Source organism: Perca flavescens, chromosome 23, assembly GCF_004354835.1.
Source record: "Perca flavescens isolate YP-PL-M2 chromosome 23, PFLA_1.0, whole genome shotgun sequence".
NCBI classification, from domain to species: domain Eukaryota; kingdom Metazoa; phylum Chordata; class Actinopteri; order Perciformes; family Percidae; genus Perca; species Perca flavescens.
In genome coordinates, this window is record NC_041353.1 from 1,811,635 (window position 1) to 1,839,533 (window position 27,899).

Consider the following 27,899-nt stretch of genomic DNA (forward strand, 5'->3'; position numbering starts at 1 on the left):
ACGATCAATGATCACCAAATTTCTCATGGCCATATAATGTTATGGAGACGTAAGCCTGTCAAAAAAGCAGCCGTTAACTAACTCCAGAAGATGGCGGTAGTGCGACGTTAAGGACGTTAAAGCGACCGTTAAAACCCAAAGCAGCAAGCATCTCTTCCTGCGTGACCCGGATGTTAACCGAGTGGACACATGCAACTGATTTCTGGAGGCTTCTCTGCGGCTCCACGATGAGTTGACAGGGGAGAAAAACCACTGATAAATCCGTTTGGATTAAGGTGAGTTGTCTACTATGTGCTGTTGTGTTTGATATCGGGGTGTTTAGCTTGATAACAAACGGCTAACGTTAGCGGAGTTTGTCATCGCGAGACTGGTAACCGGAGCGACATAAACACGGATAAAACCCACATTTAAATTTCTTTTATTTATCCCACATTGTCGGTTTGAACGTCAGTTAAAGCCTAACCGGTGATGGCTGATGTTGTAGTGTTTGTTAACGTGTGGGGATTAGTACAGCAGGCTCAGAGGCTAGCTGGCTAACGCTAGCTTGAGGTAGCAACAGTCAGCTATTCTGTATGAAAGTGACGTTGTTAGCATGTAGCATGCGAGTTAGCACTGCGGTCTTAAAGGGGACACTACAGTGAAAATCACTTTATTTTAAAGATTTTCTGCTTTTTTTTAATCTTCGATAGCATGTCTTCTTTCAGACTAGTCGAAAGAATAACCTTTATTTTACTACTCTGTCATTTTGTGTCTGTAGATTGCTTCTAAATCCACCAAAAATTAACATTAGGTAATGCCTCATTTGCATATAGATGGATGGATGGATGGATGGATAGATAAACTTCATTAATCCATAACTGGGAAGTTACTGTGTTACAGCAGCAGGTATAAGACTCACAACATCCACACAGAATAACAAGAAATAATAAGAAATAAAATAAAAATACCAGAACACCTCAAACATATACAAGGGCGTAGGTTATGTTTCAACATGGGAGACACACACACACACACACACACACACACATACACACACACACACAGAGACACACCCATATACATACATAGATAGATATAGACACACACATACATACATAGATAGATATAGACATATACATACAGACACACACACACACAAACAGACACACATATACATACATAGATAGATATAGACACACACACATATACACACACACACACACACACACACACACTCTCACACGCACAACCAGGGGTATCTGGGGAGGTCTTCCCCAAAACCTTTTGAGCGTCAAACATTTAATTTCCTTTGTCTGAAATTGTAAAAAAGGCTATAAAGCTGAATGATCTAAATCTAATGAAGCGGAAACGCTTAATGTCAGATAACTAGGGCTGTGCTCGATTGAAGAAATTCTTAGTCGACTAACACTCATTCAATTGTACCGACTAATCGATTAGTTGATTTAATCGACAGATCTGTAAATCTGAGTTTCTCCACAGAGAGTCATGCTAAAAGCACCACTTTAATTCTTGTGTTTACCAGAGATGTGCTCGTACGGTTCTTGGAAATAAGTCATTCAGCATGAAAAAAAGCATCAAACATGACTAATGGACTAAAGAGATCTAAGTTGACTAAGACCAAAACATCCGATTAGTCCACTAATCTACTAAGAGGGAGCAGCACTACAGATAAAGTCCATAATAATTGGACTTTGGGTTAGATTTTTTTGACAGTTTTCAGTGGTTATGAGGAGCAATATGAGAGACTGTTGCCGTTTTCATCATTACAAGCTATTATGGTTCGTTAGCGTAGTTAAACACACAGTGAACTTATGTGTCCTGTTTGTATTTCATGCATACTATCTGCTGTGAGTGAGTGAATCTATGGGCTGAGCTCCGTTATCTCAGAGCAGTTTGTTTTGGAGAAGATGTTACAGAGGGTAATGGGAGCCATGCGAGTAACACTGTTCTAGCACATTGATTTTAAGTAGTTTTTTTAAATAGTTGCATTTTTTGTTGTTGAAAAATGAAACATTTTCTTCAGGGAGGATGCCTAAACCTTGGCCAAATAAACGCATAGTCTTCCAAAAACGGAGGGGAAACAGTGTATGTCACTATTTAACCTCTTAAATATGGAGTACAGTGTTTCCCCTCGATTTCTGGAAGGCTATGTGCGTATTTAGCCGAGGTTTAAGCGTCCTTCTTCAAGGAAATGTTAGTTTTCAACAAAAAATGCAATTTCCCCGTACATTTTGTGTCCCTTTGGGGGTTTTTTGTGTCTCTTTGTGTAGTCGGTTTGTGTCTCTTTGTGGTAGTTTTGCGTCTCTTTTTCATATAACTTTGGACTGTTATTATCTCTATATCTGTGTCTAAAACATTGGAAAAACTAGAGCAGATAATACATAAGTAACACTAAAAAAGCTTAAAGACAAAACTTAAAGCTCCAACAACTATTCACACAATCTAAAGTCATTCTGAGAAAAGTCTTCTATACGTTCATTTGGCTGAGGTTCTTCACCTGACCCTTATAATGGCACGGAAAACTTGCAGGATATGTATTTTAACTGATGTTGTTGACATTGTAAATGAGACCTGGAGGTTAAAGTGTTGGCGCCGTGTTGCATCATGGTAGTGAAGACGAGCTGTCCGGGTGTATTGACCTTCCTCTCTCTATGAATACACAATATAATGCAGGTTAAAGTAAATATAATTCCCTCGAAGCACTGATGGACACTAGTGGCTTTCTTGCTGCAGGTTTATTTGAATCTTCTTCTCCAAATCCACCGTGAAAACTAAACCCACAGTATAGCGATGTAGCAAAAATGACATTAAACATTAGCCGTTGAATGTTGATTCGTCATATTTGAGGCATTTCTGGCATCAAGGGTGTTAACTCACTCCTTTTTATATCAGTCGTCTCACCTGGATGACTCAGCAGCTGTTATTCACCTGACAGCTTACTGACTTATGGGGCATTCACACCAACACAAGACAATCCAAACAATAATTGTATTAAGTTTGGCACTATTTCAAAGTTTTTGGCACTTTTTCAAAGTTTTTGGCACATTTTTCGATGTTTGTTTTAAGATAAAACAACTTTTTGTCACTTTCGTTGACCTAGTGTTGCCTCGTCTTATTTTCCAAGCTTTTTTTTTTTTTTTAAACTATTCTTTCCTTCCTTTTTTAACTCTGCTGTCTTTTTGTTCAAGGTTTTGTTGCCTTTTTCCATCAGCATTGAAATGTTTTCCATTTACATACCTGCAAACTGGTCTCTTTTCGGCAAAAATCACCATTTTGAATGGGGAAAATGTCATCCACGTGAATCGTGTGGTTCCGAAGAGTTTTTATTTTGGGGGAGGGGGGTCTGAGACCCGGTGCCTTCACGGCCGTTATCTACCGACCGAATAGCAACGCGGATTTCGGGGTGTAGAGATGTGTCTTCTTTTTTCAGCCCTTCTGAGTTTGCAGGTATGCTTTTACATCTGTCGCTGTATTCTTCTTTATATAAACTTCTTTTTTTTTTTTTTTCCACACTTGTCAGGTGGGTACTTGGCTTAAAAACACAGTTCAAAGGGGGAGCATTATTGAAAACAGTTTGATATATATATATATAGCATAGTAGAGTAGCAGAGCTGATTTGTCTGTGTATGTTGTTCCCAGATGAGAGAAACCTGCCTGCCAGCAGCAGAGAGAAGTGAACCAGCCTTGGAGGACAGCTAACCCACGAATGGCCTGCCAGTCTGTCGCTGCAGTCATGGACGAGCAGGCCCTGCTGGGGCTCAACCCGAACGCCGACGCCCGCTACAGGCACAGGGTACGTACTACGCTGCTTCTTTTTGCACCCTTATCTCTCTTGATGTGGGAGAGGTTATGAATCATTGGGCATTATTAGATAAAGGTTATATATTGGGCATGTTATTATACTGTGGAATAAAATGAGTGTGTACTTTTTCAGGCCATGGCATACTTTGAGCAGCTGAAGGAGTCTCAGGATGCCTGGGAGGTTTGTGCCGAGGCCCTCGCTACAGGGATTTACAAGTGAGTAAATGAGAGCCATCGTGATTTACATTTTTTTTACATACATCATTTAAATTCCCCCCTTTGTTTGTGCTGATCTAAAAATTGATCCAATCTGGACTCAAAACCGTGAGTTTTGTGATCTGTTGGACCCCTGGTTGGAACTGAAATGCCCTTTTTGTGTGGTGGATAAAAGTTAGTTTGAACTTGAAGATATGTTAATTTGCGTTTTGTATCTGTGTATTGTTTTTCAGTGACGACCATGTGAAGTTCTTCTGCTTCCAAGTTTTGGAGCATCAGATAAAGTTCAGGTGAGGAGGAAGAGGAAGAGGCGGCTCTGGTTTGTCTCTGGAGAAACGAGGATTTGTTTTGTATCTCAACATGTCGGCTTGCTGTTTGTGTTGCAGACACGCTGGTCTGAGTGCCGGTCAGCAGCAGCTCATCAGAGAGACTTTAATGAAGTGGCTCCAGTGTCAGGTACTGGAAAGCTCTTCTACTTATGGACTGTACTTTGATACTTATTCCTTCTACTCCACTACATTTCAGAGAGAAATATTGTACTCTTTACTGCACTGCATTTATACAAACCTATGATCAGCTTACAATAAAGTCATGAAGTATTTAAAATTAGCTTAGTGTTAAAGGAACACGCCGACTTATTGGGAATTTAGCTTATTCACTGTAACCCCCAGAGTTAGACAAGTCCATACATACCCTTCTCATCTCCGTGCGTGCTGTAACGCTGTCTGACGGTTCCAGCATTAGCTTAGCCTAGCACAGATCCTGCAGGTAACTGGTTCCAACTAGCCTACTGCTCCGAATTGTCACAAAAGTGACAAAATAACCCCAACATGTTCCTATTTACATGTTGTGATTTATAGAGTCACAGCGTGTACAAAAAACAACGTAACATGACACACAGCCGTCTTCTAACAGTAAACAAACCGGGAACTATATTCTCAGACAGGCTTGCTGCGAGCATATCCCTCCGCCTAAGTACTATATTCTTCCGCCTGAGAATATAGTTCCCGGTTTGTTTACTGTTAGAAGACGGCTGTGTCTCATATTACGTTGTTTTTTGTACATGCTGTGATTCTACAAATCACAACATGGCAATAGGAACATGTTGGCGTTATTTTGTCACTTATTCGGAGCAGTAGGCTAGTTGGAACCAGTTACCTGCATGTTCTGTGCTGGCCTGATGCCACTGGAGCTATCGGACAGCATTACAGCACGCACGGAGATGAGAAGGGTATGTATTGGCGTGTTCCTTTTTAAACATCCAAGTCTCAACATAAGACTGTGCCGAAGGCAACAAAACCAACGCACAACAGAGATGAAAAGAACACCATAACGCTCTAAAGGCCAATTTATTTATAAGTTAAATTCACCCTATGGGTACCTACATATTTACGTGGCGATATGTACCCTACACCATAGCCTGTCATGCACCTCTCAAAAAATGTAACTATACATCACAGGGAAGCAACAGATAATACACATTATAGCTAGAGATCTTCCGATATCAATACCAGTATCGAAAAAGCCTCCGATACTGCCTAATATGTTGGTATCGGCGAGTATTGGAGTTTATGCACGATCCCATAGCCCTGAATAATATCTTCTTAAAGGAGAATTCCGGTCTATTTCAACCCGTAGCTCTGTTGTTTGTAACTTTGGAGTGCTGTCAGTTGCGAGAAAAACGAAACTAATCGGTGCTGCCTACACCGTGTTATCCTCCTGCTAGATTTTGCCGCCAACAGGCTTAAACAGGGCAAGTTTTAAACTTGTTTTTACTCTCTAAACATGTTTGAAATGTCATTACAAGTGCCTACCCATGTGCAGTTATTCCAACCGAGGGAACACAGCGAATCTGACTGCAGTAGCTGTGACAGAAATGCATCAAAGTTGTGTTAATCCATACCTCTGTTTGTTTATTTCCTGGTTTCTGGTGAAGTCCACATCAGAAATCAGGAAATAAACAGAGGTATGGATTAACACAACTTTGATGCATTTCTGTCAAATTGACCGAAATTCTCCTTTTTTTTTTATTTTATTTTTTTTTTAAAGTAGTTTTATTTACGCTGTTTTTCCGTTATGACTGACTGTCAAACTGGATAATAACAGAAAGTTCTACGGCGTTCACTGTTGGTTCATGTTTCACAAAAAGTTTAACCTGAGTCAGACCGTACACCAATCATAGTAATTCTATCCCATCCATACAGAGATAGTAGTATACAGCTGTTCATCTGTTCTTATTCATTCAATCATAGTAAAATATATGACACACTGGTATCGGATCAGTACTTTGTATCGGCAGATGCACAAGTTCAGGTATCGGAATCGATATCAGTAATGAAAAAATGTTATCTAATTCTGGCTCCAGTTTATCTGCCTTCATATTTTTTCAGAAAAAGCTTTGAATGATGTGACGCGGTCCACTTGGTCAGTTAGGACAGAAGACAAACAAACCCTGGGTATTATTCACTTGTTTACAAGGATGGTGTCAGGTCACGTTAAAGGTCCCATGGCAGGAAAATGTCACTTTATGAGGTTTTTTAACATTGAGTTCCCCCAGCCTGTCTATGGTCCCCGAGTGGCTAGAAATGGGGATAGGTGTAAACAGAGCCCTGGGTATCCTGCTCTGATACAGTAATAGGGGACCACTAAGGTCTATATAAAAGAGACTTCAGATACAGTATTAGGGGACCACTAAGGTCTATATAAAAGACTTCAGATACAGTATTAGGGGACCACTAAGGCCTATATAAAAGACTTCAGATACAGTATTAGGGGACCACTAAGGTCTATATAAAAGACTTCAGATACAGTATTAGGGGACCACTAAGGTCTATATAAAAGAGACTTCAGATACAGTATTAGGGGACCACTAAGGTCTGTATAAAAGAGACTTCAGATACAGTATTAGGGGACCACTAAGGTCTATATAAAAGAGACTTCAGATACAGTATTAGGGGACCACTAAGGTCTATATAAAAGACTTCAGATACAGTATTAGGGGACCACTAAGGCCTATATAAAAGACTTCAGATACAGTATTAGGGGACCACTAAGGTCTATATAAAAGAGACTTCAGATACAGTATTAGGGGACCACTAAGGCCTATATAAAAGAGACTTCAGATACAGTATTAGGGGACCACTAAGGCCTATAAAGAGACTTCAGATACAGTATTAGGGGACCACTAAGGTCTGTATAAAAGAGACTTCAGATACAGTATTAGGGGACCACTAAGGTCTATATAAAAGAGACTTCAGATACAGTATTAGGGGACCACTAAGGTCTATATAAAAGACTTCAGATACAGTATTAGGGGACCACTAAGGCCTATATAAAAGACTTCAGATACAGTATTAGGGGACCACTAAGGTCTATATAAAAGAGACTTCAGATACAGTATTAGGGGACCACTAAGGTCTATATAAAAGAGACTTCAGATACAGTATTAGAGGACCATTAAGGTCTATATAAAAGAGACTTCAGATACAGTATTAGGGGACCACTAAGGTCTATATAAAAGAGACTTCAGATACAGTATTAGGGGACCACTAAGGCCTATATAAAAGCATCCAAAGAGCACCATGTCATGGGACCTTTTTAAGAGGAATTCAAACTATTTCAAACCAGTCTGACTGCCTCCTCACCCTCAAATGTCAGTGCTCTGTGTGTATCACTGTGTATGTGATTTTTGCCCAAGAACAGCCATTCTTCAAGATGACAATTCTCTACAGCACTAGTAAAATATCCCTAAATGTGTTTTTGTCTGCAGCTGATGAACGCCCAGCCCGAGAAGCCGTTCATCCGGAACAAGGCGGCCCAGGTGTTCGCCCTCACCTTCGTCATGGAGTACCTGACTCTGTGGCCCAAGTTCTTCTTCGACATCCTGTCCCTGGTGGGCCTGAACCCGCACGGCGTCGACGTCTACCTGCGGACGCTCATGGCCATCGACGCCGAGGTGGTGGACCGAGACATCCTCCACTCGCCCGAGGTGAGACGCACTCTGTGCTTTACGGGGTTGGGTGTCGTTTTTTTTGTTATATTTTATTTTCAAATTTTTCAAGTTTCAGCTCTGCATGGTTTACTGAGAAAGCTGATTTGTTGCTCTAGTTGTCTGTGTGGTGTCTTGTTGACTTCTGTCTGTATAGTCTCAACCTTTTTTGTGCCAGTGCCCCCCTATCCATTATCCAGGTCCCTAACGCCCCCCCATCAAATATTATGTATGTTAATTGCCCTGAATATTAATGATTACGCCCTAATATAGGCCTGTTATTGTTGTTACTATTGTTACTATTGAAACAACACATGTATTAGTTTCCCAGGTATCAAAAAAGCCATGTGAATAGAAATTATATATTTACAGGTTTTTAAAAAAAATGCAACTATTTGACATTCAAATTAAATAACAGCAGCCAATCTAGCCAAGACTAGATAACATTCAAACTATAATTAGGTATTATCAAAAGGCTTGCTGCATGGTGTGAACCTCAGCACCTTTATAAGATGACTATCATTTGAATGTCCTTTTTTGTTTGTGAAGTGACCTTGGGTGTCATGAAATGCGCTTTAAATAAAATGTATTATTATTATTATTATTATTATTATTATTATTATTATTATTATTATTACAAACACTAACAGTAGCCAATCAGAAACAGCTAGCAATTTAACATTCAAATCTAGTTTTCATTCAAATCTAAAATCGAATTGTTCCAACGGAAAACAAGCTGGCACTTATCAAGGGGTAAAAGGAGAAGACGCACGCACGCAGAAAAGTATTTTGGTGATGACAAACGACTTGAAGAACGACACCTACTGCCGAATGGAAATAAGTTTACAACCTTGAAAGTTAGTCAGAGCCGTTTTTTAGGGTTAGAAGAGTCTAGGTTTGCTATCGCCTGTCTTCAGAGTAAATAGCAGAAAAAAAAGTTTGGAGAAAACGCAACCCCACATCGCGCTGTGTGTGGTGGAGGTGTGTGAGAGTCCCGTACAGTAAACGGTGACATCACTTCCTCTATCGCTTCCATAAGAAAGTTTTAAAACCCCAAACGCAAGCCCTGAACTGGCCGGGAGTTAATGGAACAGCTAAATGTTTGCCAAACAACAAAGCACAGTCGATATCTCTTGCTCGTCTCTTTTCTTTCTCTCTTTCTCTGTGAAATGAAGCTGCATTCAGGTAGTGGCGCGTGGCTGACTCGTGTGCTGGCAACTCCTAAGGCCTCTTTACAGTCGCCTATCCCGACCTGTCTCGCGCCAATGTGACGTCAAAATGACGTAGATCTCGCTGCCGTGCCAGGATTTTCACTCTAAACAAGAAGCATGGACGAGTTTGAGGGCAACGTGATGCCAGGACTCTCAGAGTGACTGCAAGTCTCTCTGGTAAACTTACTGGGTTAAGACAAAGTCCTTTTAGGCAAGTCATGCCACTCGGCCGCCATCTTGGCAACGCCTCCGGGCAGCTATTTCGGACTAACAAAACCAGGCTCCTATCTAAATGAATGGGCAGAGAGTCAGAACTGCACTTTCACTGGTCATCGGACATAAAAACTACATGTATAGAAACAGCAGTAGAATATGATAAAAATCGCTGAAAAAGTTTGATGACTTTGCCCCAAAATAAGGTTTAAAACGCCTTTTTCCCCCCCACAGGTTATACTGTTACTACGCATTAGGCCAAATCGTCTCCGCTGTCGCAAAACCTCAACTGTGCCCATGCGTCGGTGGAACCAGACGATAGGCTTAAATGTTTCCCGGCTTGACTGTTAAAAAGCAGATGATTGGCTTTCCAGCGGGAGGGGCGGGACATGTGCATACAACCGCCATCTTTGCCGTTACGGGTTTTCCTTGTATAGTTGTATTGAGGATTGAGGAAGTGGCATGTCTCTTCTGAATAGTCTCTGGTTAAGAGTATTTAAAGTGCTTCTCTTCTTCTTCTCTTTGCCATTGTTTACCTTTTTTTTTCTTCTTCTAGTCCGTAGAAATGGCAAAGTCCGTAGCCTTTCTTTAGTTGCGCCGCCTCTGTTTAGGAGAAGACTGCAACTAGTGTCGCAAGTATAAAAAGTTACGGCGCTCCCATGACGTCACAGTGTCACGCAACAGGTTGGGAACGGCAAGTATACCGGACGTGTTATTCATCCATCTAGCTCATACTGCCTAAACAAAACTAAATGTATCGCAGTGTGCAGTGTGGTCCAGTCCAGAAAGAGCGCCATGTGTAGTTGTGGATTGGACAGACAAGCCGAACCGAAATGTATTATTTTAATCAAGGGGTACTTTGTTGTTATTTGGATCTGGGTTTGCGGTTCCCAGCCCTAGTGATTTCCTTGTAAATGTTGTAACTGGAGCGGAGAGACTCTGGTTAACCGTGTTGAATGTTTTCCATCAGGAGATGCGCAGGAACTCGTTAATCAAAGACAGCATGCGGGAGCAGTGCATCCCCCACCTGGTGGAGTCGTGGTTCCAGATCCTGCAGGCGTACCAGCGGTCCCACCCGGAGCTCACCTGCCAGTGTCTGGAGGTGGTGGGCCTGTTCGTGTCCTGGATCGACCTGAACCTCATCGCCAACGACCGGTCAGTCGCCTCACTCACAGACAAACGTGGGATATACGCTGTAAGGGGGGTTTAATAAGCAGATAAATAGTAGGGGTGGGAATCACCAGAGGCCTCGCGATAAAATATCATCACGATACCTATGTCACGATACGATATTATTGCGATTTTAAACATATTGCAATATTCTGCGATATATTGCATTGTATTACCTTTTTTTCCAACTTCAGATTTTTTCCAATTTCAAATAATGTCCCCAAAGGAAAATTTTGTCTATCTGTTGTATCTAAAAAGATACACTTCTCTGTCTGTTCATCTCACTTCAAGCAGACAGACTGACCAACACATATCATAAAAGATCGATACTTGGCATCTATGTATCGATACAGTATTGCCACAAAAAATATTGCGATACTATGCTGTATCGATTTCACCCCCCAACCTAATAAATAGGGCTGGGTATCGTTAAAAAAATGGCCTTAGGGGCTTTGAAATTAATCGTTTCATTGATGCAGTGACCGACCATTATCGATTATTGCCTACTGATGTTACTTGTTGATTTTCCGGTCTCTGCTTTTTTAGTTTGTTTTTTTTCTAGTTTTTTTTTTTTAGCTAGACTATCTGTCCAATCAGAGTTTTCTGTTGCACGACTAAAACTACTTTTGAACACCCCAAGATGATTGTGATTGGTTTAAAGAAATATCAATAAACCAGAGCGCATTTTTCTCCCATCCAGGAATGCTGTGTTGACTAGCCAGACCTTCCTTTGCAGTGCAGTGGAGGAAGGTCAGGCATTGCGAGACTACTATGATACTGATGGTGTTGTGTGTTTTCAGGTTTGTGAACCTGCTGCTGAGTCAGATGTCAGTGGAGGAGCTGAGAGAGGAGGCCTGCGACTGCCTGTTTGAAATCATCAACAAAGGGATGGACCCCGTTGATAAAACCAAGCTGGTGGAGTCTCTGTGCCAAGTTCTGCAGTCTGCTGGATTCTTCAACGTGGAACAGGTTCGACTTCTCCCGCTGCTTTAAACATCGGTAGACAAGTAATGAGATAAGTTGGTGTCGTGTTAGAAGAGTGAGAACTGACTGTATAACATCATTTACTGGGTTTATATATTTTCTTATAAAGACATCTTTCTTTACCAAGCATTAATGTGCTTCACATCAGCTTTATCAAACACTATTTATGTCAGGAAAGTCAAAAGCTTTTTCAACAAAAACGCATGCTGTTGAGTCATAACTGTAACTGTGCTAATGTCCTGCTGCTTCCTGTAGCTCTGCATGGTTTACTGAGAAAGCTGATTTGTTGCTCTAGTTGTCTGTGTGGTGTCTTGTTGACTTCGGTCTGTATAGTCTAAACTGTACTAATGTCTTGCAACTCAATGTCTGTTGCGCTGCTCTAAAAATCATCCGGCCCAAGGACTACAGTTGAAAACTAGCCGGCTGGCTAACCCTGGCCAATTTACAAAAATGTTGATTAATGTGTGTTGGTTGTTTTTTTTTTTTTTTTTTTTTTATAAAATTAAGAATAAGTTTCACAAAGATTCTGAATGTCTGGCACTTAAACTGAACATTTGATGGTGAAGTCAGACAAGGTGAACAGGACTTCTTTGGGAATATTTATTTTGACGTTTCTGTCCAGAAGTACAGTACAGGCCAAAAGTTTGGACACACCTTCTCATTCAATACGTTTCCTTTTTATTTTCATGACTATTTACATTGTAGATTCTCACTGAAGGCATCAAAACTATGAATGAACACATATGGAATTATGTACTTAACAAAAAGTGTGAAATAACTGAAAACATGTCTTATATTTTAGATTCTTCAAAGTAGCCACCCTTTGCTTTTTTATTAATAAGGGAAATAATTCCACTAATTAACCCTGACAAAGCACACCTGTGAAGGTAAAACCATTTCAGGTGACTACCTCATGAAGCTCATTGAGAGAACACCAAGGGTTTGCAGAGTTATCAAAAAAAGCAAAGGGTGGCTACTTTGAAGAATCTAAAATATAAGACATGTTTTCAGTTATTTCACACTTTTTTGTTAAGTACATAATTCCATATGTGTTCATTCATAGTTTTGATGCCTTCAGTGAGAATCTTCAATGTAAATAGTCATGAAAATAAAGAAACACATTGAATGAGAAGGTGTGTCCAAACTTTTGGCCTGTACTGTATTTTAAACACTGGCCGGTTGCTGTGTTTTGTAGCCCAGTGCAGATTGGAGACATAAGAGGTTTCAGGTTTACTTTAGAGCCGCTTGTTTACCATCCTTCTGCTTCCCCTCGCGTCCTTTTCCCGTCCCGCCAGGAAGAGGACGTGGACTTCCTGGCCAAGTTCTCTCGGCTGGTGAACGGGATGGGCCAGAGTCTGGTGCTCAGCTGGACCAAACTGGCCAAGACGGGGAACGTGAAGGACACGGCGGAGACGCTGCAGGCCTTGGAGAGCAAAGTGCCGCTGCTGCTGCAGCTGCTGGTGCACGAGGACGACGACATCTCGGCCAACATCGTCGGCTTCTGCTACGAGTACCTGCACGTCCTCAAACAGGTGAGGGGGACGCATGTCGGGTAGAGGTTGGCAATATTTCAGGTTTATTTATTTAACCGGGACAATGCACTAGGGCTGCCACCTCTTAGTCGATTAGTCAACTAATCGGCCGTTTTGGTCTTAGTTGACTAAGATTTCTTTAGTCCATTAGTCATTTTTTATGCTTATTAATGCTTAATTACTCATTTCCAAGAAACTTCTGAGCACATTTATGGTCAACACGAGATTTAAAGTGGTGCTTCTGCAGGATTAATTGTGGAGAAACTCAGTTTTACAGATGGTTAATTAACTACATTTATATTGTGCTTTTCTAGTCTTAACCACCTCTCAAAGAGCACAGCTCTGTCAATTAAATCAACTAATCGATTAGTCGACTAAATCCTATAAGTGTTAGTGGACTAAGGAGTTCTTTAGTCGAGGACAGCCCTACAATGCACACTAATAACACATAAAGAAAAGAAAATGTACATAAAGAAAATTTACAGTGTGCCGATATTATATCGATATTGTGATAGGAGACTAGATATCGTCTTAGATTTTGGATATCGTTATATGGCATTAATGGTGTCTTTTCCTGGTTTTAAAGGCTGCATTACAGTATAAAGTGATGTCCTTTTCTGAACTTATCAGACTGTTGTACTTGTTCTATTATTCACCTTTACCCACTTAGTCATTATATCCACATTACTGGTGATTATTTATCTAAACTCTCATTGTGTAATTATTTTGTGAAAGCACCAATAGTCAACACTACGATATTGTTGCGGTATTGATATCGAGGTATTTGGTCAAAAAAATATTGTGATATTAGATTTTTTTACATATCGCCCAGCCCTAATGTCGGGAAGAATTGGGATGCATTTAGGGCTGTCCTCGACTAAAGAAATTCTTAGTCGACTAACACTTATAGGATTTAGTCGACTAATCGATTAGTTGATTTAATTGACAGAGCTGTGAGCTTTGAGAGGTGGTTAAGACTAGAAAAGCTCAATATAAATGTAGTTAATTAACCATCTGTAAAACTGAGTTTCTCCACAATTAATCCTGCAAAAGCACCACTTTAACTCCTCCTCCTCCAGATCTCCAACTGTGGTCAAAGAACAGGAGGAGACTTTGGTTCTCTCACTAGGACTCCAGAGTCACTACTCACTCTTGGACACACACACACACACACACACACACACACACACACACACACACACACACACACACACACACACACACACACACACACACACACACACACACACACACACACACACACACACACACACACACACACACACACACACACACACACACACACACAAACACACACACACACACACACACACACACACACACACACACACACACACACACACACACACACACACACACACACACACACACACACACACACACACACACACACACAGCTATTCTCTTACACAGAAAAACGCACAAGTATAACTTCAGCTTAGGTCCAGGAAAATCCTGCATTCAGTACATTTACTCCAGTATTTTACTTTTGTTTTCATGCCACTTTCTACTTCTACTCCGCTACATCTCAGAGAGAAATATTGTACTTTTTACTCCGCTACATTCATCTGTTACAGCTTTAGTTACTAGTTACTTTAGTTACTCCGCTACATTCATCTGTTACAGCTTTAGTTACTAGTTACTTTAGTTACTCCGCTACATTCATCTGTTACAGCTTTAGTTACTAGTTACTTTAGTTACTCCGCTACATTCATCTGTTCCAGCTTTAGTTACTAGTTACTTTAGTTACTCCACTACATTCATCTGTTACAGCTTTAGTTACTAGTTACTTTAGTTACTCCGCTACATTCATCTGTTACAGCTTTAGTTACTAGTTACTTTAGTTACTCTGCTACATTCATCTGTTACAGCTTTAGTTACTAGTTACTTTAGTTACTCCGCTACATTCATCTGTTACAGCTTTAGTTACTAGTTACTTTAGTTACACCGCTACATTCATCTGTTACAGCTTTAGTTACTAGTTACTTTAGTTACTCCGCTACATTCATCTGTTACAGCTTTAGTTACTAGTTACTTTAGTTACTCCGCTACATTCATCTGTTCCAGCTTTAGTTACTAGTTACTTTAGTTACTCCGCTACATTCATCTGTTACAGCTTTAGTTACTAGTTACTTTAGTTACTCCGCTACATTCATCTGTTACAGCTACACACAACTGTTTGGATCCTTTACACACACTACAATGGGAGGATTCTTCTTTACTTTTAATACTTTAACTACATGTACCTGATTATATTCCTTACAGACTTTTACTGAGATTACCTTTTCACTGCATGACTTTAACTTGTAACTGAGTATTTTTACAGTGTGGTATTAGTACTTTTACTGCAGTAGAGCATCTAAATTTCTTCCAGCGCTGACTGCATTCACATGCTACTGGGTGTTTTCCCATTTCCAGAGTTAAGTCGTTCTTCCGACTTCGGTGTTTTTTTACTCTGTCATAATGTGGAAACAACATGGACACTACAGAGAAGATAGGTTGTGTTTCATTGCTTAAAAATGATGCACAATATGTAAATTAATACCGTTTCTTACCATCAACCCAACATTTACTTTTGTCTGCAATGTCATCATATCGTCCCTTAGTCTGTTGGACAAAATGAGTGGTTTCTAAATTTAGATTCAGTTCTGAGATTGGGCTTTCTCTCTGAAGTTAAAATACTTATTGTTGTAGTTTTAGAAATAATTTCACGGTTTTTGTTTTTGTAGCTTCCTCAACTGACAGACCAGCAGAAAACGAACATTGAGGTGAGTCTTTGATTCAGAACAACGCTGCCAACTCTTTTGTCTGTTTAAAAATGTAAAATAATGAATACAGCGAGCCTGTTTTCCTCCTCGCAGGCGATCATGCTGGCTGTCATGAAGAAACTGACCTATGACGACGAGTACAACTTTGAAAACGAGGTGAGAGAGTTTTATTCTCTGCTGATGGCCGTGCGTCTGTTCTTCAGCTCCTAAAGTTCAGTTCAGACCAAAGATTAGCGTCGAGACAAAAACCATTTTAGAAAGTTGCAAAGAAAAGTTTCAGTGGTCTGAACCGGCCCGTCTCAGCTCGGCTCAAACCAGCTGATGGAGTCCCTCTGACTCAGCTGGTGGAGTCTCCAGAGGCTGGTTTTACAACGTAGGAGACGTCTCCTGTTTTCAACAGCCAGTAGAAAAGTCATCTTGTAAAGCCAGCTACAATAAAAGGATCCATAATCCATTTTATTTCTGTTACAAACTGTTAACGGAGGCTCAACGTGCGCCCACGAGCACATACGGTGGAGCGAGCTCGAGAGTGACTGAAGAGAGGGAGAGCCTCGGACAAATGAGAAATAAAACCTTTTTTTTTTGCCCATTCATTACTAGAAAAGAAACTGTATCAAGCATCTTACTATCACTAACGTTCTCAACATTCATATTTACACGCAACAAATGATATATCCAGCTACTAAATGTCGGAAGTTAGGACGGAAGTACAAATATTAGTGGAAATGATACACCGTCCAGTAGGGCTGGATGATTAATCGATTCAGAGCCTATAACCGACGTAATTTTACCAAGTCCATTATTTCGGTCTTTTAATCCTATTAATATTTCCGCGCCGCCCACTGTGTGTTAATGTACTTTCCCCTTAAAACATATTACGGCCGCCGCGTGTGTAGTCACGTGACTCCGCCCCGTTTACATTAAAACTTAAATTACTTTATTTTTATTTCATTGTAAAATCTACAGTTGTAGATTTAAGTTCAGTTGTTTGAAATATTTAATAAATAAGCATTACTTGCTATCTGCGTGTTTCCTTATTTTAGAATCACAAAGATAGGATTATGCACTCTTTCATTAGAAAAAATAACCGTGTACATATTTACAGTATAAGAAAAGATATATTTTTTTAAATAATCGTTCAATAATCGTAATCAAGGTAACTTCTTCGATTAATCGTGATTATGATTTTAGCCAAAATTGTCCAGCCCTACCGTCCGGTCTCATTGGTGAGACCTGGCGGCGTTCAGAACGCTGCAGACTGACGCGTTACAAGTTAGCGTCTGGTCGCGTATCTTTGGTCTGAACTGGGTTTTAGGAAGCCAACAGCCGATAGAGAAGTCATCTTGTAAAGTCAGCTACAATAAAATGATCCATAATCCATTTTATTTCTCTTACAAACTGCTAACGTTGCATTAGGAGTTCCTGTGTGACGTCACTTCTGACGTAACCGTCATGACTAACTGTCACTAACCCCCAACCATCTTGTCGGTGATTGGCTGGAACGTGATTTGTTGTATTTTGGTGCACAGCCTGTGACTCTAGTGTTTGTGTGACGTTTACGAGCCCTGTGTTGTCTCCCTAGAGCGGGCTTTTTCACGGTGTGTTCAGGGGGCAGGCAGCTAGCAGATCAAGGAGAGATGCATACGATTTGAGACAAAAATGAAATCACGCTGAAACCAAGCAGGAACTCCTAGTGCACCTTAACAGGGGTGCCCGTATAGCTCCGTTGGTAGAGCATGCGCCCATACATAGAGATTTACTCCTCGACGCAGCGGGCTCAGGTTTGACTCCGACCTGCGGCCCTTTGCTGCATGTCATTCCCCCCCTCTCTCTCCCCTTTCATGTCTTGAGCTGTCCAGTCATAGATAAAGGCCTAAAAATGCCCCCCGAAAAAGAAACTGTTAAAAGAGCTACAAAGTGACCTGAAGAGAGGGAGTGCTTAGGACAGTATCGGTTCTGGCACCATTTTAGTTTTAGCACTGGTATCGGAAGAAACTCGAACAATTCCCAACCCTTCTCGTTGCTGTACTGGCAGTCCTTTGGGGGTGGTGATGGCGCAGCGGGTATGACACATGCCTTTGGTGTGGGAGATCCAGGTTTGATTCCCACTGTGATACTGTCGTGGAAGTTTCCTTTGCAGCAGGGGGGAAGAGTTTTCAGAGTTTAGTAAATTGAAACAAATAAGACAGACCGAGACTAAAACCAAGTTGGGTTTTTGTATTTTATTAAAAACATATATATTTGCAAATATGGAGCAACATGATTTCACAAAAGGCCTCAGCCCAGTGTGGAGTCAGTTTCTCAAATGAGTGAACAGAAACACCAGGCTTATATACATCTTCAGAGTGACAACACACACACACTTGGCTTAGTATGACGCTACAGTTTTGACAGGCAATCTGATACACGTAAAGACAATCTGAGAAATGCAAGAGACATCTCGGAGTCATCTCACCTCCTCCTCCCTGTACGACTGTCACCCCCCAGTTACATCTTAACTGGCATGGGAAAACTAGAGATAGTTTTGGGGTGACCTTGTACCTTTATCGGTTCAGGCTAACAGTGCTCACATAATGTTCCAGACTGGATGTCTCACAAAGTTAGAATCAAAATCTACAAGTGGGAAATGAGATAAACTCTTTAAGCATTTGTGAGAGAATTAAAGTAGAAATAAAACATAAAACTATAAAGAATTATGCTTAAATGTAATTTTTCCCATTACAATACATCAACCAATGTATCCCTGAGCAAGACACTTAACCCCTAGTTGCTCCAGAGACGTGCCAACTCTGATATATAGAATTGTAAGTCGCTTTGGATAAAAGCGTCAGCTAAATGACATGTAATGTAACCCTGTTGTATTTTGCAGCCTCAGCAGCCGGTGTTGTGCTTGTGTTTGTCAGGGCGAAGACGAGGCGATGTTCGTGGAGTACAGGAAGCAGCTGAAGATGCTGCTGGACCGTCTGGCTCAGGTGTGTCCCGAGCTGCTGCTGGAGGCTGTGCGACGAGTCTTCACCAACACGATGCAGTGAGAGCACGCTTTCATTCATTTATTCCTTTGTCTCCGTGTTTTCCCTCAGTTTGTAGAAGACTTAGGTGTGCATATTTGGCGGGGGGTTTAGGTGTCCTTCGTTATTATCACCGTATCTGTGTCTAAAACGTTGGAAAAGCTAGATCAGATAATAAATAACACTCAATAAGCTTAAAGACTAAACTTGTTAACACTAGAAGTGCCTGAATTCCATAACTACTAGAATTACCGTCACTTTGAACAAAAGTGTGTGTGTGTGTGTGTGTGTGTGTGTGTGTGTGTGTGTGTGTGTGTGTGTGTGTGTGTGTGTGTGTGTGTGTGTGTGTGTGTGTGTGTGTGTGTGTGTGTGTGTGTGTGTGTGTGTGTGTGTGTGTGTGTGTGTGTGTGTGTGTGTGTGTGTGTGTGTGTGTGTGTGTGTGTGTGTGTGTGTGTGTGTGTGTGTGTGTGTGTGTGTGAAGCCTTTACCATGCCACAGTGGAGTAACCACAGAGTCTGAGCAGTAACGCTGAGGCTGTGAAGGCGAGATTCAGAGAGGAAAAACAAGGGAGCATGAACCGGATAAAGAATCGCAGGAAGAGAGCAGAAGATTGATTTGGCTTAATAGGAGAATACATTACCACCATCGTTATAGATGCGAAATAAGTACGTGACATGTTGTATTTCCTTTTTTATGAAATAATAATTGACAGGTTGCCTTGAAAGAGTTCACGCTGTTCATTGAGTAAAAAGAAAACTGTCAATCATCCAGCTTTCGTTAAAAAAATAAATAAAAAAAATAAAAAAAAAATCTATCTTTTATACTTGCAAACCCTCATGGAAGAAAAGTGACATTTTTGGCTTGGCAAGTCAGACTCCGTGGTGAGTGAAACTGAAGCCGAGGGACAGAGCTGTAGCCAAGCTAAAGTAGAACACTTAATACTTACGTTAACTTTATTGGTTATCAGGCAAATAAAACACTGTTGCAGATAATCTGCAAACTGCCAAAAAATGGCCCTGATAATAGAGGTGTGAATCTTCACTGATCTCCCGATTCGATTCCATTACAATTATCATGTCTTCGATTCGATATCTCGATGCGTCAAATCCATGTTTCTATTAAAGCCATGTAGGATATTTAATTCATAGCTTTTCAAGCTTCAAAAACCAAACATTCTGCAGTGCTCTAATACTAAATAACTTGGATACATAAAACTATACAGCACTGAGCACATGGCTCTTCCTGAATGTGTAAAATATACCAGAATATGTAAACGGAAATGTTGTTAGGCCTACATTAAATTATAAACAGAAATAATCGATTATGAGCCTGCCGATTATCGATGCAAAATCGTCCACAATTCGATGCATCAATTATTTGATTAATTCAACACCTCTACCAGATAATCAGCCAGGGTCGATAATCTGCCTATCTCTAGTTTGTTCCCATAACGTTTTAAAAGTCATGTGGGCACCTAAACATTGTCTGAACTGAGAAGTGTAATAAAGAAGAAAGTTCTAAGGCACGTTTCTTACACAGTTAAAATATTCTACTATATTTACTTTATTATTATCTATATGATTACAAATACAGAAGTGTTGCGGCACAAACAGCCCTCTTGTACTAACAATTTCAATATGAAATAGCCGTGTAAAATAAAGTATTTTTAACTTTTTGCAAGAAGAGTGTCTCGGTGCCTCTTAATTGTTGACCTTTTTCGTTCCCTTCCAAAGAGCACCTTCATTATTGGTTTAAACTCCTAGGCACTCCTGACCCTTTTTCTTCAACAGAGCAGTTTATCTTGAGTTTTGTTTCTCAGGAATTGGCAGACGGCTCAGTTCATGGAGGTGGAGGTGGCCGTCCGGCTGCTGTACATGTTGGGCGAAGCCCTGCCGGCGTCTCACGGCGCTCACTTCTCCGGGGACACAGCGAAGACGAGCGCCCTGCAGGACATGATGAGGACGGTCAGTCAATACAGTCAATACAGTATATACGTTCTGGTCAACGGCTTTCCTTTGCTTTTTTAAAGGGTAACTGCGGTAATTTTCAACCCTGGACCCTTTTGTTTACCATGCATTGGTGTCGAAGTGACTTATGTAAATAAATATCTTTGAAATTGGTCCAGTATTGAGCAAGAACGCTGTAACCGACAAACGTGAACTGGGCTGCAATATAGCGTTCAGTGTCCACTAAAAGTTCTGTTGTTGCCGCTGACATACTCAGATTATTATTCTAAGTGTCTGACAACATTATGGGATGGATCCCTACAGAGATAGATTTTTTAGTTAAAGAGTAAGATCCTTTTAGTTTAACATGAAAAAGCCCCGAAATCACCATCACCAAACTCCACCAGACTCCATGTAAATAATCAGGACTTTTAGCATGTATAGAGCCAGCAAATCTCCACCAGACTCCATGTAAATAATCTGGAGGACCAGCATTTTAGACTCCATGTAAATAATCAGGACTTTTAGCATGTATAGAGCCAGCAAATCTCCACCAGACTCCATGTAAATAATCTGGACTTTTAGCGTGTATAGAGCCAGCATATCTCCACCAGACTCCATGTAAATAATCAGGACTTTTAGCGTGTATAAAGCCAGCATATTTCCACCAGACTCCATGTAAATAATCATAGTCTCCACCAGCAAATCAGACTCCATGTAAATAATCAGGACTTTTAGCGTGTATAGAGCCAGCATATCTCCACCAGACTCCATGTAAATAATCAGGACTTTTAGCGTGTATAGAGCCAGCATATCTCCACCAGACTCCATGTAAATAATCAGGACTTTTAGCGTGTATAGAGCCAGCATATCTCCACCAGACTCCATGTAAATAATCAGGACTTTTAGCGTGTATAGAGCCAGCATATCTCCACATGTAAATGGGTGAATTAAGGGTTTATTTCAACCAAACCAGAGTGGTGATTGTTGGAACAGTGGAAAGATGAACCAAGACGGCTTTTGGTAGTTTTATTTAGTTTCAGCCCACTTTGAATGAAGTGTGTTTTACGATGATAAAAGTCCTGATTATTTACATGGAGTTTGGTGATGGTGAATTCGGGGGCTGTTTCATGTTAAACTAAAAGGATCTTACTCTTTAACTAAAGGTCTATCTCTGTAGGGATCCATCCCATAATGTTGTCACACACTTAATAATAATCTGAGTCTGTCAGTGGCAACAACAGAACTTTTAGTGGAAGCTGACTGATGCTGAACATTTCCCAATTAACGTTACATTTCAGCTTGTTTCTCGCTTAATACTGGACCAGTGTCCAAGATTGTTGTTCCCATCAGTCACTTAAACACAAAAACAAAGGGAAAAAATAGGGTCCAGGTTGAAAAAAAACCTAAAGTTACCCTTTAAGTTTGTGGAAGAGGTAACCCGAAACAAATTAATATAATTTCTTTTTCAGCTGGTGTCGTGCGGAGTGAGCAGCTACCAGCACAGCTCCGTGTCTCTGGAGTTCTTTGAAACAGTTGTTCGATACGATAAGTTCTTCATCGTGGAGCCTCAACACATCCCCAATGTTTTGGTGAGTGACTCTTTAGCAGGTCTCTAATCTACACTAGAGGTGTTGAAATTAATTAAATAATCAAATCGTGGACGTGGACGATGCTGCATCGATAATTGTCCGGCTCATAATCGATTATTTCTGTTTTATAATGTAATGTAGGCCTAACAACATTTCTGTTTAGATATTCTGGTATGTTTTTGCACATTCAGGAAGTGCCATGTGCTCAGTGCTGTATAGATTTATGTATCCAGTTTATTTAGTATTAGAGCACTGCAGAATGTTTGGTTTTTGAAGCTTGAAAAGCTATGAATTAAATATCCTACACGGCTTTAATAGAAACATGGATTTGACGCATCGAGATATTGAATTGAATCGCTGAAGTGATAATCAAATTGGGAGATCAGTGAAGATTCAAACCTCTAATCTACACATTAAAATCAGTTTCAGTCTTTTGTTTTGTACGCCGGCTGTGTTGTAAACGAGATCCAGCGTCCGTATGACCGAACACGTTTAAAGTGTAGCGTGTTGTGTTCACTGTCAGATGGCGTTTCTGGACCAAAGAGGACTGAGACACAACAGCCCAAAGGTCCGCAGCCGGGTGGCCTACCTCTTCTCCAGATTCATCAAGACTCTGCAGTGAGTCCAGCTCCTCTCATCTAACACTCACTGAGTGGTGGACAAAATAACAGAAACACCTTACAGCACACAGGGTTTCCATGTTCATGGAAAACCTGGAAGAAGTCGTGGAATTAGGCTGAGAGGGGGGGAACGCCAGAGCATGGGGAATGAGAGGGGGAAACGCCAGAGCATGGGAAATGAGAGGAGGGAAACGCCAGAGCAGGGGGAATTAGAGGAGGGAAACGCAGCAGTGTAAATGTAGCCTTAGTAAAATCCTTTAAAGTTTTAGAAAGAAAAGTAAACGCTGAAAACGAGGAAATAAACCAATTTATGGAAAACCCTGAACAAGACTATAAAATAATGACATCATTTATCTTTTTGGATGTTTGGGGCTGTTTGTAGTTCTGTAACGTATGCGTTAAGATGTTTGAGCTCTGAAGCTGTTCCCCTGACTGTTGTTGTGTGTTCACAGTAAACACATGAATGCCTTTATAGAGGACATCCTGTCCAGGATCCAGGACCTGCTGGAGCTCGCTCCTCCCGTAAGTATCAACAGCTCCAGGAAAGGAAGCAGCTGCTTCCTAAATATAATCACCCATCCATGATCCAATCCTCTGTCATGGATGGATACTCACTCACTCAGTCAGTCAGTCACTCACTCACTCACTCACACTATCCCAAAGGGGAAATTCAAGGTCCTAGTAGCTTAAAGACATCACACACAACAGACACATACATCATAAACAGGATGATAAAATAACAAATCCACATGAATAATATGGACAATAGAAGAAAAGATACTAAAATTAAAAACTCCCCATGAATGTACTAATAAGGTGTGTGTGTGTGTGTGTGGGTGGGGTTGTGGGTTGTGGGGTTGTGTGTGTGTGTGTGTGTGTGGTGTGTGTGTCTCTATGAGCGGGTGAGTTATGGTGGTATAGTTCAAATAAGTCCAAAAGTGCAAAGATAAAGTCTAGACACCAGCATTAAATATGGACAATATAAGAGAATAATTTAGACATAGGAATATAAAAACAATAGCAGTGCAAGGATAAAGTTTAAAAAAAGACAGCATTAAATATGGGCATCATAAGGGAATAAAGTAGACCGTAGGATAGTCTTTATTAGGGCTGTCCTCGACTAAAGAACTTCTTAGTCGACTAACACTTATATGATTTAGTCGATTAATCGATTAGTTGATTTAATTGACAGAGCTGTGCGCTTTGAGAGGTGGTTAAGACTAGAAAAGCACAATATAAATGTAGTTAATTAACCATCTGTAAAACTGAGTTTCTCCACAATTAATCCTGCAAAAGCACCACTTTAAATCTTGTGTTTACCATAAATGTGCTCATAAGTTTCTTGGAAATGAGTAATCAAACATGAATAAGCATAAAAAATGACTAATCGACTAAAGAAATCTTAGTCGACGGAGACCAAAACGACTGATTAATCGACTAAGAGCCCTGGTCTTTATCACTGACGCTGTTTCCCCGTGTGTCCAGGATAACTGCTTCCTGGCGCTGCTGACCAGCGACGACCAGCTGTTCATGTTCGAGACTGCGGGGGTCCTGATCGTGAACGGCGAGAGTCCCGTGGAGAGGAAGCAGGCGCTGATGCGGAGCCTGCTGCTGCCGCTGATGGACGCCTTCCGCCTGCTGCTCGCCAAGCTGCTGCAGGAGACGGAGGACGAGAGGCAGGCGGCGCTCGCCGACTGCCTGAGCCACGCCGTCGGGTTCGCCAGGTCAGGACTCTTTATTTTTCACACTGATCTCATGAATTGGCGTATGTATGAAACGCCAATTTGTATTCCGTTTTTTTGCGTTTTATCAAGACGCAGAATCGCATTTTTGCGTGTACAGTACAGGCCAAAAGTTTGGACACACCTCATTCAATGAGTTTCCTTTTTATTTTCATGACTATTTACATTGTAGATTCTCACTGAATTGTAGATTCTCACTTTCTCGTTACACAAACGGAAAATCTCCTTTACCGACATGTTGCTAGCTTGCTGAGCTATCGGGCTATGCTTTGCCTGCAGCAGCAGGGGTAGCCTGGCTTGTGGTTGTATATTCATACGCTTCGTTGATCTGATTGGTTGATTTGGCCCGTCTATCACCAACTATAGGTGGTGATAGACAGATGGTTTATCCAATCAGCTAACCAGGATTTTCGCCCCTTCCCTAAAGTTCTCCAACGGAAAGTTCCCAGATGGATATGCCGAGCAAATGGGAAGCGATCCATCTGGAGGAGTCAGGTTAGGAGTTTTGCTGCTGGAGATAAAACTCTTTATTTGTTAAATCAGTACAAAGGTTGTAGTATCAGAATCGGTGTCGGGAAGCAACATTTTTTTATCGGACCTTCTTTACTCAAAACGACGCTTAAAAGTGAAATCAGGAGTGTGGATGTAGCCTGACCTGGTCGTGGCGTCTCTTCTGTGTCTGCAGTCGGACCAGCAAGGCGTTCAGCAACAAGCAGACGGTGAAGCAGTGCGGCTGCACCGAGGTCTACCGGGACTGTCTGCAGACCTTCCTGCCGGCGCTGAGCTGTCCCGTCCAGCGGGGGCCGCTGCGCAGCTCGGTCCGCTCCTTCCTGCACCGCATGATCATCTGCATGGAGGAGGAGGTGCTGCCCTTCGTCCCGGCCGCCTCCGAACACATGCTGAAGGACTGCGAGGCCAAAGACCTGCAGGAGTTCATCCCGCTCATCAGCCAGATCACCGCCAAGTTCAAGGTACGGGGAAAGACTCCAGACTGGGGGGGGGGGGGGGTGGAGGGAGAGAGACCTTCTACAGCAGGGGTCACCAACCTTTTTGAAACTGAGAGCTACTTCATGGGTATTGAGTCATACGAAGGGCTACCAGTTTGATACACTCTTCTGAAATAACAAATTTGCCTTTTAGTTATATATGATTATTAATGATTAATGATACACATCTATGTGAAGACACTGATCATGTTAATGATTTCTCACAATAATTATCAACAATGACTTAACAAGGTGGGAAACAAATAATATCAATATTCAATTTTCATTTTTAGAACAGGCCTGAGGGCTACTCATGTGGTCCTTGGGGGCTTCCTGGTGCCCACGGTCACCGTGTTGGTGACCCCTGTTCTACAGGGTTCATACGTCAAAAAAAACCAGGAAAAATGCAAATTCCAAGCCTGGAAAGGTTTTGGAAACATAAAAAGACCCAGAAAGTTTTGGAAAAGTCATGGAATTGTTTTTAACACAGCATAATAACGTGATTAATAAATATATTTCCACGTGGTCTTAACCTCAGCGTTGTATTCGGGGAGAGATATTAAGAATCCCACTATGAACCACAGACATTATCATTAATTTATAGTTAAACCTCTGGGGGTAAACTTTAACACAGATCAGTATTCTTATTGGAGAATGTCGACTGACATTTTCAGGAACACACAGTCATGGAAATTTGCCGAAAAGTATTGGTTAAAATGCGTATGAACCCTGCTTCTAGAGCCCGACCGATGCAAATGTTAGGGGATTTAAAAATCGAAAAAACACAATCCAGAAACTCGTAACAAAACATACAGATCTCCCTAACATTAGTTATTTGTAGGTATTTATGAGTCCTCACTAAAATAATATGATAATGCAGTTTAAAAATAAACCTGTTTGTTCCATTGTCTCAACAGAACATCAAAATATATTAAAGTTCTGATCAATAAAATGTATAAAAATACAAACTTAAGATATGAAACTTAAAGGTGTGTGTGTGTGTGTGTGTGTGTGTGTGTGTGTGTGTGTGTGTGTGTGTGTGTGTGTGTGTGTGTGTGTGTGTGTGTGTGTGTGTGTGTGTGTGTGTGTGTGTGTGTGTGTGTGTGTGTGTGTGTGTGTGTGTGTGTGTGTGTGTGTGTGTGTGCGCGCTAAGGTGGACAGACTATGCAACGCCGACACTCAAAACATGGTTCAAGGGTGTTTCGTCCGTTTTTATTTTTTAAATATTAATTTATCGGCCGTTATAAATGCCGATACCATGGTTTAAAAAATGCACCAATGTTCCTCCTTTGAACAGTGTTTTTAAGCCACGTACCCCCTGACTAGCGTGAATAATTTTTGGTAGAAAAACAAAGTCTCTATAAAGAGGAAGAATCCAGCGATGTCAGCGATAGATTTACTAAACAACAGCCTTGGACCTGGAACACATTAGCTGATGGAAAAAGGAGACAAAAAGACGGTAGAAAGAAGGAAGGAAGGCAAGAACAGGAATGAAAATAGTCATAAAACCTTAGAAAAAAACACAGTAGAAAGAAGGAAGGCAACACTAGGGTGATAAAAAAATTCAAATAGGCAACAAACTGATAGTGTCAAAAACTTTGAAAAACCCCCTGAAAAAAGAGACAAACTTACATGAAAAAAGACAGTAGAACAAAGAGAGGGAGAAAGGCAAGAAAAGCTCAAAACAAACAACAAAACCTTCAAAAAAAGGTGACAAACTTCAAAAAGAGAGACAAAAACTTTGAAAAAAGCAACAAACTTGGAAAAAAAAGGGACAGTAGAAGTAACTACAGCCTTGGAACTGAAAAACATTTTGCAAAAAATGTCAAGTACCCCCTGCAGTCCTCCCGAGTACCCCTAGGGGGACACGGACCCCCATTTGAGAAACACTTTTGTATTATATGTAAAAGCCAGCACAAAAAAAAAAGTGAGTTACATTTTAAAGTGTGTTACACGATGTGTTTGATAGTTGATATCGCGATGACAATAAAAAAACTATATATTGTGCAGCCGTAAATATACCCAACAACTAATCCATTAATCAAGAAAATAAGGTTGAATAATCGTTAGTTGCAGCCTTAGTGTGATTAACAAGCTTCTT

At 40.9% G+C, this 27,899-nt stretch overlaps 1 protein-coding gene across 1 annotated transcript in view; it reads left to right on the plus strand.

Moving 5' to 3' along the window:
• The first annotated feature begins 102 nt into the window (after positions 1 to 102).
• The window catches only part of xpot (exportin, tRNA (nuclear export receptor for tRNAs)), a 35,640-nt gene continuing 7,843 nt past the window's right edge, over positions 103 to 27,899 (plus strand). The window contains exons 1-18 of the mRNA XM_028571163.1: positions 103 to 275; positions 3,640 to 3,793; positions 3,935 to 4,017; positions 4,251 to 4,307; positions 4,404 to 4,473; positions 7,787 to 8,005; positions 10,400 to 10,584; positions 11,400 to 11,568; positions 12,879 to 13,115; positions 15,866 to 15,904; positions 15,998 to 16,060; positions 18,808 to 18,932; positions 20,732 to 20,876; positions 22,331 to 22,450; positions 22,974 to 23,068; positions 23,523 to 23,592; positions 24,556 to 24,794; positions 25,498 to 25,783. Coding sequence (XP_028426964.1) covers positions 3,707 to 3,793; positions 3,935 to 4,017; positions 4,251 to 4,307; positions 4,404 to 4,473; positions 7,787 to 8,005; positions 10,400 to 10,584; positions 11,400 to 11,568; positions 12,879 to 13,115; positions 15,866 to 15,904; positions 15,998 to 16,060; positions 18,808 to 18,932; positions 20,732 to 20,876; positions 22,331 to 22,450; positions 22,974 to 23,068; positions 23,523 to 23,592; positions 24,556 to 24,794; positions 25,498 to 25,783 — 2,289 coding nt within the window. The 5' untranslated portion in view covers positions 103 to 275; positions 3,640 to 3,706. The remainder of the gene's footprint in view (positions 276 to 3,639; positions 3,794 to 3,934; positions 4,018 to 4,250; positions 4,308 to 4,403; positions 4,474 to 7,786; positions 8,006 to 10,399; positions 10,585 to 11,399; positions 11,569 to 12,878; positions 13,116 to 15,865; positions 15,905 to 15,997; positions 16,061 to 18,807; positions 18,933 to 20,731; positions 20,877 to 22,330; positions 22,451 to 22,973; positions 23,069 to 23,522; positions 23,593 to 24,555; positions 24,795 to 25,497; positions 25,784 to 27,899) is intronic.